General features: G+C 43.1%; 2 protein-coding genes across 5 annotated transcripts in view; one reads left to right on the top strand and one right to left on the bottom strand.

Annotated features, from left to right (window-relative positions):
- Positions 1-229: 229 nt before the first annotated feature.
- LOC136433842 (C-1-tetrahydrofolate synthase, cytoplasmic-like) lies at positions 230-6,208 on the bottom strand (the record flags this gene model as incomplete). Its single annotated transcript, XM_066426394.1, is given in 6 exon segments — positions 230-426; positions 819-955; positions 1,452-1,505; positions 1,842-1,901; positions 2,448-2,532; positions 2,874-6,208. Coding segments are annotated over 6 exon segments (946 nt in total), but the record flags the coding sequence as incomplete, so codon positions are not given.
- A 2,396-nt stretch (positions 6,209-8,604) lies between these two features.
- The window catches only part of LOC136433838 (mucin-22-like), a 43,037-nt gene continuing 39,610 nt past the window's right edge, over positions 8,605-12,031 (top strand). For 2 of the 4 annotated variants that reach the window (XM_066426386.1, XM_066426385.1), the window contains exons 1-5: positions 8,605-8,689; positions 9,141-9,193; positions 9,898-9,975; positions 10,586-10,611; positions 11,369-11,440. In XM_066426386.1, coding sequence (XP_066282483.1) covers positions 8,620-8,689; positions 9,141-9,193; positions 9,898-9,975; positions 10,586-10,611; positions 11,369-11,440 — 299 coding nt within the window. In that variant the 5' untranslated portion in view covers positions 8,605-8,619. Of the gene's footprint in view, positions 8,732-9,140; positions 9,194-9,897; positions 9,976-10,585; positions 10,612-11,368; positions 11,441-12,031 lie in introns of all 4 variants that reach the window. The other 2 variants (XM_066426387.1, XM_066426388.1) reach the window with 2 other exon arrangements.

Here is a 12,031-nt window from a genome sequence, read left to right as displayed (position 1 = left end):
TGCTAGGATTTGAAAAGAAATCAAGGTTGTTGATATGAAATACATGGTAGCTAAATGACTTTGAAAAGCAGTCTGTGATCAGATCTCTGGTGCAACCCAGGTATGCATAGTCTAGATATGCAGGGGTGAATTATACTGGGGGATGTTGCAATGAAGATTTCTTACTTAAGATGCATTTTTTTGTGGTGGCAGATATATGTGTGTTATTGGACATTAAACTTTTCCTAACCTGTAGCATGATTCCATGTCAGTAATTCCGACATCGGTGCGCCAACGATCTTACTACGCCCAACCACGACAGCATTCTTCCCGTCTACATCAGTTCCCGTAGACTTAATGAGCTCCAGACAACCCCTTGGCGTGCAGGGGACAAAACAGTCGGACAGGTTTCCGCGGGCAAGCTTTGCTGAGTTTACGTCATGGAGACTGGAGTGGAACACAAGATAACACAGAAAGGTTATAACACTGATCACTGTGCAATTGGCAAGACATTGTAAAAATCAACTTTATGTTATGCTTTCACAAGTCAATTGAAAAAGTATGTTTCCTCTCAATATTTTGGAATTTATGGTCTTAGTCAAGACTCAGGATTTCCAAGATATCTACATCTAGGAGAACAAGATATATGTAATATCACAAGACAAGTGTAACCAGTTGATGTAACCAGTTGATGTCTCAAGTTAAAGTAACATGTTAGTGTTCCAAGTTATGGTAAAATGTCAGTGTAACAAGCTTAAGTTACATGTGGTAGGCGAGATCCAGAACAATTTGAAGTAAAAACTTAGTGTCTCAAGTTTCATGACAATAAGAAGTCTTACCCGTCCACATCCTTGGCCGGGTCGATGGTGTTGAGTACGAGATGGGAGTCGATTGGCTGCGTGGTGTCCAGCGGCAGCTGTACGATCATGCCATGGATCCCTGGGTCCGCATTCAACTGGTTAATCTGGGTTACCAACTGGCACACAGAAAAATACATGTACTGGTTAGATCACAATCATACCAGTACTTGAGATCCAACTCAAAACAAAGGGATTCTGCTGGGTCAACTAAATACCACAATAATGATCAGAGTCTAGAAAGTTAATTTCCGACCCTCAAGTTTCAAGAAGAAACTCAAACTTTCAGCTTGTTCCTGTTTGTTCACTTAAGTTTTATAAGTCCTTTGAAAGAGCATGATAACCTTATTTTCTGGCATCCTTATTTCTATCATTGTGGATTCGCTACAATGGCTGTTAGAGAATTTGAATTTCTTAGGTCTGTAGGAAATAGAAGTGATGTGAGCTCAGTGTGTTCAGTGCTTCAAACACACATCTAGCTGTTTATTTTGCCTTAAGCCCCATACTTATTGTAATGACTTTGACTTTGGGAACCTGATAACAGTAAAGGACACACATCTTTGTCCATCTCACAGCCAAATCTACAGCTAGCATTAAAAAGTGTAAAGCGCACACCTCATTCTGGGTTGTATCCTGCGGCATCTTGATATGCCTCCCATTCATGCCTGCCTGGATATTGGGGAAAGAATTCAATATAGTCACTTCCACGTAAAGAATCGTCATATCCCAAAAGCCCAAGGAAGCTGCACTGGGAACATGAATCTGCTGTATCTCAGGAATAAACAAGTCTGGTGTGTGGATTACATCAATGACTATCCCCTTGGCTGCCAGATTACAGTACAAAATACTTCAAGTTTTAACAGTAAGAGTGGGACCTCTTGCTTTCCTGACCACAGAATGGAATAATGCTGATTCTAAGATTATGTCTTCAAACTAAAGACCCTACAAGGTCTTGGTTTCCATGGAAACCATGTATAGTGCAAAACCTGGGAGGTGTAAGGTTACCTCCTCAGCTGCCCTCATCTTCATCCTGATGTAGACATTGGACGCCTCGTCGTTTCCCACCTGGAACAATGACACATGCACCGAATCAGATGCTATGTTTGTACACCACAAGTTGCAACCATTTGTAACTTATAATTTTTCTTACTTTTCTGTTAACATTTGGGCTCCCTTGGATTTCAGTTACTCAGTTAACTGAAGGGACCACCCTGAAGATTAATAAACAAATAAATAAATAAAACTGAATATTGTATTACAATGAATGGAGATTACACCAGGGCTCACTGGCAGTACAGTTTTTATTTATCAAAAGCACTCACAGAGTTAGCCTAATATGCAGCAATGTGTATGTATCTAACATTATAGATTTATTAGTAATTATCTGTGAATCTATATTTTGTCTGACCTGTACCACTTCCCTCATGACCTCAATGAAAAGCAGCCTACAGGCCGATTTGAGCTTCCCATGAATAAACAAAGTGGTAGCATAACAAAGCAAATCAACTGTTTGTGTTGACCACTGCATACACTTGCATACACTACCTGTGGTCATCTGCAAATCACCTATGTTATCTTAGCAAACATATTTCATCTTAAAGGTTCTCCTACCTGCACCACGGCCAGCCCCGGCCTGTAGCCAGGCACCTCCTCCTGCATCTTCGTCACCTCCTCCCGCAGCTTGGCACGAATGCCCCTAAACATTCCATCAACGGTTGCTGCTTCGTAAAACTACACCTTGAACACTATCTAACGTTACATCCACTCAACTTATCCAATGTAACACCCCTTACTTTACAATGGCTGTCGTGTTGGGTAAATGATTAAAATACATTTTAAATACAATCTACCCTGAAGTACAGCAAAGTGGCGCTAGCCTCTTACAATCACAAATAAATGACATAACACAATGCTCTAGTTTACGCGTACGCCCCATGTGAATCGCGGTAGTAGCATGTGACTTGCCCCCCTCCCCACTCCTGCAAGCAGCGCGCTACGAAAACCTCGACAAAAATCGACGACAAAACCCGGTCTTACGCCGCGATCTCCTTTCCGCTGATGACCTGTGCCGGCATGTCGTCTGTCCGCAGTTTCTGGGGGATGTGAAGTGTGGTGGCTGTCCTGTAGCTCAGGTAATTTACCGGACGTCGCCCAGGGTCTTGGACTTCGGCACGTCTGTCCTTTGCACTGGTGCTCGCAAAGGCTCGTGGGCCGACAGGAAAACTTCGCCGTAGGTGTCCAAAAGTTGCAAATGAGGAAAGCAGAACCGGTCTCGACATCGAGGTCTTTTCTTTCGCGATGCTGATCCTTTCGTAGCTTTGTAGCAGATCGCCGGCAACGGATGTTTTACAAAATTTTCTGTTGTCCTTGCAGAACCCGCCGAAAAACCTCTTGGCGCGAATTTCAAAGCCTTTCGCGCGCAAAGTCACCGCGGCCTGCCATTGGTCCATCAATGTCCGTGAAACTGTATTGACTGTCCTGATTGGTGGATCCTCAAGGCTGTCTGCTAAACCCACGTGGTCCCAAACTCATATCGCACCAAAGTCCGTGGTAACAATGATACAAAAAGCCGCTATGATTTATCTCAAGCAAATGTGGGGCTCTGGCTCTGTTTTGCACGTCTCATGCTCAGAACAGTTTTGTCACGCTAAAAGACGTTCAAAACTGGCAAAAAGACGTGGAAAATCAGGGCCAAAAACCACACGGTATTTCAACTATAAGTTACTATTTGCTACGAAATGACCAAGGAGGTTCTTCCTTATAAGACCCTATAAGTATAACCTCCTTGCTTTTTCCCCTATAAACCCCTTAGAAATGACATGACTTTTGGTTGGTCAACAACTTTCAAGTAGCGAAGCATATTAACGAAGCGGCTTCAATTGGAAGGAATTCACCGTGAAATAGTCCAATTTGTGATAACGTTAACTGGGTGTCATGAACTTCCGAACATGTCGCAGACTCGGGGTTGGTGCTGCTTTCCATCCCTTCGGTACGGCTTCCAAGATTTTTGTTTGTACGTCTGGCTGACTCGAGCGTGTATCGCGGCCTGTCTCTAGCTATTTGTTTGTCTGCTTGTTCGTTTGTTTGTCCGCCTCAGTGCTTTAACGTTAGTCGCTGACTTGCATCAACAGCACTCGCAGAAGAGTATCTGGGCATCTGCAGAAATACAGATCATGTACAGGACAGTGAAGCAAGACCACCAGAGGTGCACACATCTGTGTTGTTGGTGCATTCTTTTTCTGATTTTTTTCTCTCTCTCATATTCAAGTAACCACTGCCATTGGCGACCCACATGTCCTCCGCGCTGCAAGGTTCCAAGCCATTCTGTTGCCTCTGCAATGTGATCTGTTGTTCTTTACATGGCAAAAGGCTTGTGTAAGAAAAAAAGTATTCACGGATCTAAGACCTTTGCACAGTCTGTCACTAGTGTTCAGTTTTCCGGGTTCGATTCGTCTTTCTCCAGGCGGGAACCACAGAGCTCTCCCGCAAAAGTCCCCTTCCAGCACGACGGCCATCATTGAGTGATTCTGCATGATGTCAGCAAATGGGACAGCCAGGAAAACGTCGAGCTCTTACCTCCCAACATCTGCTTGGAGATCACCGCAGACCAGCTTTTCAAGTCTCATCATTCATCTCCGAGCAGATGTGGGATTCAGCCCGCCTTGTTTCTCGCGTATTGCTGTACGTATTTCTAGTTGTGAGCGTTTCTCTCACTCTCTTCGTACAGGAGGATACTATTTTCCAAGCAGAGGTTTCGGTCGAGTGGGATAGGAGTGTCCGGGATTTTTAACGTCCCGGACACTCCTACTGGCACTCGACCGAAACCTCTGCTTGGAGAATAGGAGGATACCACATAGATGCGTGTAAAAGTAACTACACTTGCTTGGGGATAACCAACAACACGATGTTCAACGTGCCACAATCATGATTTACGATCTCAAGTACAGCGGATGCGTACTTGGGTCGTAAATGATACGACACCTTTTATTACCCGAAAACAACAGTGGTTGTAGAGATCGAAATAGCTGTCCAATCTACATGTAGGCCTGCACGACCCACAGTGTATGGCTACAACCACCACCACCACCACCACTGTTTTGGTGATCAATCCCCAAATTAAGCAGATGTAGGGTTTCGACTCGTGTTTTTGCGCTGCAGTCTCCCCACTCGTTTGGTAGGCACGGCTTCGGGTGTCAGCGAAAGCAACCGCACCACTTCGTAGACGTACAAAACGAGTGAAAAGTTTAAGCGTTCTATATATGACGAGCTTGAAGAAGGTTATATAAAGTTTTTTCTTCCACTGCACCTGTTGACATCCCGACTGAGGACATGTTTCCTTCTTTTACCGTGACCGTCTTTTCACACTTTCTTCTTCTCTATCGGCTCTCTGTTTTCTTAAGCACCGGGACAAAAAGTGAGAGTGCGTAAGAAAACAGCCGCTAGACTGCGCGTACGCCCCGGACATGTCGGAAAGAATGCCCGTCGACTTGTTTATCACGCCATGCACTGCCGGTACCTGTGACTGTGACAGGGGGAAAAGTGAACTTTGTACATTGACATAGATTGTTTCTTTACATAAGAGCCGCCTAAACCAAACATCATTGCCCTACCCCCCACCCACCCCCAACTTGACTTCTCAAAAGGCACGGGACGCACATGCTAATTACGATATTACAACACATGTATAAAGATATGCTAATCGCAATTTCAGATAGAAATCTTATGTTTCCACGTGTCTTGTTTCTACATATATATATGGGAGATCCAATGCCCCTAAGGAACCCTAACGTTAGCTGGTGATTTTCGACCAATAAAAACACTGAATGTACTTTTTTGTGCACTTTGTGAAAAATAGATTGTATTCCGACGATTAACTCTTACGAAGTGTTTTGAATATCATTTTGAGGTTTATTGCACACACAAAAGTGCAGAAAAGCAGGGGAAAATGGAACATACGAGACACGCCCCCATACCACCACCAAGCTCAACAACAACAAAAACAACGATCATAATGCACACACGTCTCTGAGTGGCATCCCAACAAAGAAGACATACGACTTATAAATGACTGTTACATTGAGATAATCGGTCCTGATTATTCGGTCGTAGGTCTTCAATCATCCACAACAATAGGCGCTACAAAAACAGGATTGGCCAGGTGAAAACTGGCTGGATCTGGTTTGACAAGCCGGCTTCAGTGCCGCGGGCGATCGTAAAGGTGTGCAGATAATGTCAACAAACACTGTGGATATTTTCTATTTTTACCATATGAAACGTGGATACACCTGAAGCCCAATAGTATATGTCATATTCGCCACGACGTAGATTTAATTGCAATCGACGCTGTTGAAGACTAAATAATAACAGAAAGGTCTGACCTTGCATAAACAGTGCCATCGACGATGTAGGCACTTTTATGTCCCGGTGTCACCTGAGTGCCGTCCGACTCGCTCCCTCTCCTCGCACAGGTTGTAGACACCTGTCGGTTCCGCCAAGACGCGACCCTGGATCGTCTCAAGCTCAAGAACAGCGTTCTCCGGGCGACCGCGCGTAACCCCGGTAGACCATGCATTTTTAAGACCAGCCCAGCCATTATCATTACGCCGTCGTGTTCCCACGTCACGGTTCAGCACCAAGACACGGAAGTCCCTTTCGTACAGCAAACAGTGACACGGTCGTCGACACGGCCTTTGGGCTCACCTCATTAATAATTCTTGATAGTGCAGTAACTGTAGGGTTACTGACTGGCAAAGGTTGAGAGGTGAACTCAGTCTAACTACAGGTTATTCATTGATAGACTTTTTGAAACCCGTTGTACTTGTTCTTTCCGTAGAATGATTCACTGAACGAAGACGTGTTCTTTTCGATCAAGTTCCCCGGGTCACGTTCGTCGATTTACGATAGCAAGTTCGGGGCACCCTAGATACTGGAACAGTCGATACTGGATGTGTCGCACAGAATCAAGCTGTCTTGTGACCGCAGATCGGTTGTCCTCGGGCCAGTTCTGTCAGAGCAAGGAGGTTAATTTAACCTCCTTGGTCAGAGCCTCGGAAAATCCTAGGACGATGATAATCGTTGGATGAGCTCGAGTGTGACGGGCGCATTAACGTTGAAGTTCAAGTGTCTGACCGTGTCTAAAGACGTCAATTGTTGCATAGAGTGTCATCCCAGCTCCGCAGTGAAGTTGTGCAACTCTTGCAACATGCACGTTTGAGTGACGGTTTGACTGATGTGAATTATTGTGAAAGTGGACAGCTGTACGGCCGGTGACCCACCTCGGGGAAAACCCGTAATTATACGATAATGATAACAAGCAATGGAACCACGTGAATACAGTGTACAATAACAATTCACTTTCCGTATCCATAGTCAATGTTGACGGATGTCGGCTATCTGGACGAGAGCTGAGCGCTCTGCTGTGACTGATTTTGGCGGCTCGTGTGTTTCGGAAATTGAGTGTGGTGTTTTTTTCTTCGTGGGAAATTACTTCATTAATATAAATTGTACGACACGCAAATGATTACAAGATATAGGATGGAGCTACGAACTTACCGCACGAATTGTTTTTTGTTGTTTTTGTATTGCATACCCGGTACACCGGTACCGCCTGAAGGCGTATCACAACAGGTTTGTGCTGAAGAGTACAAGCTCCATATTTATCTGAACAGATTTATTTGATCCATTCACATCGAGAAGGATCCCTACTCTTTTCGATAAGTGTGGTAGGTTCTTTTACGTGCTCGAGGTGTGGCTCTCCTCAAACCTCCATTAAACGTTCTCATGATCCGAGGTCGGACGGACGTCCCTCACGGAAGCTAAACTCATTTTGACCTGAGTGAAGTGAGGAAAGTGCCTTTCCCAAGGGCACAACGTCAATGGGACAACGGATTTGAACCCAGGATCTCTGGGGTCTGGGCCAAACACCCTGCCCGCTGCGCCACTGCAAGGCTAGACACACTTAGGTTTCACGACGAAACCTTCTTGCATGCAAACACACTATATATCGGGTATAATCTGAAGGTGGGACCATTGTTGCAATTAGTGGAGGTGCAAGAAATATCAAAGAAAATTGACATTTTGCATTTAAGTCTATTAATTACCTTATTTCCTATGTCTATCCAATTCATGCACGATCAATCAATAAAAACATTGACCCATCACTACTCATGATTCCTGTCCGAGTGCCGTTCTTGTTAGTATCTGTCCGTTTCGACTCCCGGCCCTTTCGCTAGTTTACCTTCGGCCCCCGCAAATTGCGCTGGTTAGATCCCCGGTTCGGCTTTCACCTTCAGAACTAGTTCGCCTTGACCATAAGTAAGTCACGCTTATAGCGACCCGTTCAACATCCGACGGCACCCATCACAGCTAATCTCCAAGCAGATCTATCGGTGGCAAAGATCGTATCCAACTGGCAAAACTCGGAGTTTTTATCTATAATTAACTGATTGGAGATGAAATTACAGTCTCCCACAGCGGAGTTTGCGTTACACTCGTGACTACCTTATCATCAGCGGCGGATCCTCTTCACAAATGGAAACATTTCCATTTTGAATTGAATATCACGTCACTGAAGATCATAACTTAATTTTCTTAATCTTAATGATTTGCCTAATGTTATCGGAACTATCGAATCTAAACAGTTAATCTTGCACGATCCATAATAACAGTTTGTGCCACACAATTTCTGAGACGAAAACATTTGAGACACTTTTTCAGAGGCGTTGCCAAAAATATGTCTGACCCCTGACGTCACAAAGTTACGCTTCTCTGATTGGTCTAATCCATGTGTATCCCAACATGCACCGCGGTTTTGAAGGAGGAGAGCGGACATTTTGAATGTGATCCGTTGTCTGGTGTGTATTTATTGTGGCTTTTTCATTCATTCCTGGCTTTATGTAAGTCGTATTTTACAGGTAGATAGTAGAGTATCGATCCCCTTCTTAGATTCATGTTTTGTATGATCCATATCGGTGGCACAATTAGAACTCTTTCGCTATCAAAGTTCAAACGAAAACAAATAATTGTAGTCGTGTCTCTCCATATTTATGATTTTCCATGACTGAGTCAGAAAAATTTTGTGTTTTCGACTAGCTTCCATCACGAAAATCAATCCAGTTTTGTCGTAGAAGCCTCTAGGGACTTACCGAGCAAATTCCATAAATTCCTGAGCTTGCCAAATTTAACTAACAGTGGGACAAGCTTTTTGTGAAAAATATAGGTTCACATGAGAGAAAAACTTAACATGACCAAAAATTTTGGACATGTTTTTACTTGCTTACTTCATTGTACATGTATACTACGTAGGAATAAAGATGCAGGCGGCAACTTCAAGAAGAAAGAGCAGGAGATCATCCTCGGTAAGTATTTTAAAGTCTTCTAAGTTCTATGGCGATACACATCTACGCAGGCATTATGTATCGGTGTATACATGTATGTTTATGTATAATAAGGATAGCAAAGATCATCATCATCTGGTCGTGAAAGTGTCACCATATGTAGGGGTGTAAATCAAGAGGTCTGACTCTGAAGCCCTTTGAATACTATGTATTGTAAAACAACTGCAGAATCAGAAACTAGAATTTACACACGATTTAAACAGTGAAAATCTTGTCTTGACTTGAGAATACTAATACAGCTATTATTTATAGTAATAGTCCATGCTCTTGAGGTCCAGAGTCCAGCGCTGTCGCCAGCTAATTTTTTCCCAGTCCCACTCCTTGTGATTTCCGTCTGAAATGTTACAATTTTAAGCTTACAAAAATACAGTTACGTCAGTTCCATGTCATGAGGTTCAGATTTTTGGGACGGACGGGGTAAAATTTTTGTCCCTCTCAACAAGGAAATTTCCGTCCCAGGACGGAGTGACGGGTCCTGGAGACAGCCTTGGTACTGGTAGAGACTGCACCAATTTTATACAGTGACAGTATAAACTATAAATTTATACTATAGTTCTATGGCGTAACCTCTCAGTGAGTCTTATTTGTCCAATGTTTCGTTTCTATATGCAGGATATACCATGCTAGTACACACTGTATCAATAATATGTTATTATACTTTTCAGATTCTGAAAGTTGGAGGAAGGTCTCCATCCAGAAATGCATTCCAGGACCTGAATGGCCGAGACCCTCTGAATCTTCAGGTCTATATCATATATATTAGCATAGCCTGGATGTCAGACCCCCAATCTCTAAAACATCTATCACACAATAGATATTTTAGAGATTGGGGGTCTCGCATCCCAGCTACATTTAGTATAGTCCAGTGGTTAGTGACCCTCCCTCTGGACCAAGAGGTTGTGAGTTTGATTCCTGGTTGTTGTCACTTGTGCACCCGACATGCATGCTACTGGAAAGAGTCACAGTCCTCAGGACAGGATGTTAGGCCATGGTGCACTGTTGATTGTGCTCGTCGACAAGAGCTAGAAAGATTTTTCCCTGGTAGTACGATGAACCTGTAATATACTGTATATTCTGTACAGTCTGTCTTCTCTGACTTCATTGGGCTAAACTCATTCAAGATCACTTTCACAAAGAATTTAAGAATGACTTGTTGATTCTGTTCAATACAGCAAGACTTTTCTACATGGTCCCTTAAGACTAGTTAAATACTTTAAAATTGTCAAAATAGTTAAGTAGAATAAAATAATAGTACCTAATGTCTCCTTGCAGTACAAATGTTTAGAACAGTGTTACACTGTATTTTGCAGTCTACATAATGTTGAATTATTAATTCGTCCTACCTTTTTTCAGGAAGGAGAGGTTGCCCCCGTTAAAAGGTACGACTCAGTAGCAGTTTATACTGTGAATGCAGTTGGGTTTGCGATGGTTTTATGTTTGCCGCTTTTCCTATAACCTCTTCACCATGAACTTGAATCACCGCTAAAACTGATTGCTCTGTTTTCTGCCCACCTACAACCTTGTTTCAACTGTGAACTAAACAACGAACACTTCATTTTCTCCCTTATGGCAAAACTAAATCATGACAAACTTACATGCATTTACAGTATTCATGCTAGTAATACAGTTTCTATCAGTCTATCATACTCTATGGCCTCCATTTGTCAATATTAAAGTCCTATTTCACATCAACCCCACAGCATCAGCTGTGGCTATACAAAACATAAAAAAGTATGCTTTCAATAATCAGCATCTCTGCCAAAGTCATGACAATTTTCTTTCTCTGCCTGGATACACTGAAAAAAATATGTGTACATAAACATGTAGTAACTCTTGTTCCATTTAAAGAGTAGAAAATGTTTCTGTGATAAGAAAGATGACTAATTCTATGACCGCAGTCAGGTCCTACATGTAGGTCACCAGACGTTGTGACTTTTTAACTGTGCAAACTATGCAAGCAATTTACGGTACATTTACATTTACATGTACTGAGTGACCTCTTGGTCAGTGCTATTACTGAAACTGTAAGTACCAGAAAGGGGCAGACTGGGCAGTCAGAGGAAGTCATTTTCTGTCCTGTCAAGATAAAATGATGATCTCAAGTCATGACCCCAGCTGACCTTTGCTTGTTCCTAGTACAAGGGAACCAGAACCGAAGTCCAGAAGGCCATCTAGGAGGGTGAGCTTTGCTGACACTTACCAAGTCAAGTAAGTTGTGTCCTTTTTTTTCTTTCCTAGGAGTGTTGACTTGTAATCTGATCAGATTTTAGTTACACTTAAACTTAGTAAAAGCCTTTTTCATGCTTAGTCATCACAGACAGAACAGCACAAGGTGAGGCGTTGTCTTCAGGATTGGACGGAGGCCAATGAGGGAAAACAATCCATTGTTTGATCATCTTTTTTTTTTGTGTGTGTGTGTGTGTGTGTGTGTGTGTGTGTGTGTGTGTGTGTGTGTGTGTGTGTGTGTGTGTGTGTGTGTGTGTGTATGTGATAGCCAGGGTGCCATCCTCTGTAGATACTGCTGAGCTGGCTCGATCTTTTTGCTGGCTCCCAACGAGCAAGCAAAAAGATGAGCCAGTGGTAACTCAAAGGATGGTACCCAGGCCTTGTGTGTGTGTGTGCATGTGTGATGTTCATAAATGTTGTACTACATTCCTTGTGATTCCATACTATGTTATTTGGGTGGGGGGACATCATCTTAAGGCTTGTTTTTTTAACAGGAGATCGTGGGACACTCTTTTCAGAAGGTTGCCCTAGACCTACACCTTGGCCTTAGTTTGGCTCCAAAGGTGGTGTTTC

The sequence above is a fragment of the Branchiostoma lanceolatum genome, chromosome 4 (assembly GCF_035083965.1).
Source record: "Branchiostoma lanceolatum isolate klBraLanc5 chromosome 4, klBraLanc5.hap2, whole genome shotgun sequence".
In the NCBI taxonomy this organism is placed as follows: domain Eukaryota; kingdom Metazoa; phylum Chordata; class Leptocardii; order Amphioxiformes; family Branchiostomatidae; genus Branchiostoma; species Branchiostoma lanceolatum.
The sequence above is the reverse complement of the archived record's forward strand: the minus strand, read 5'-3'. Positions and strand labels throughout refer to the sequence as shown.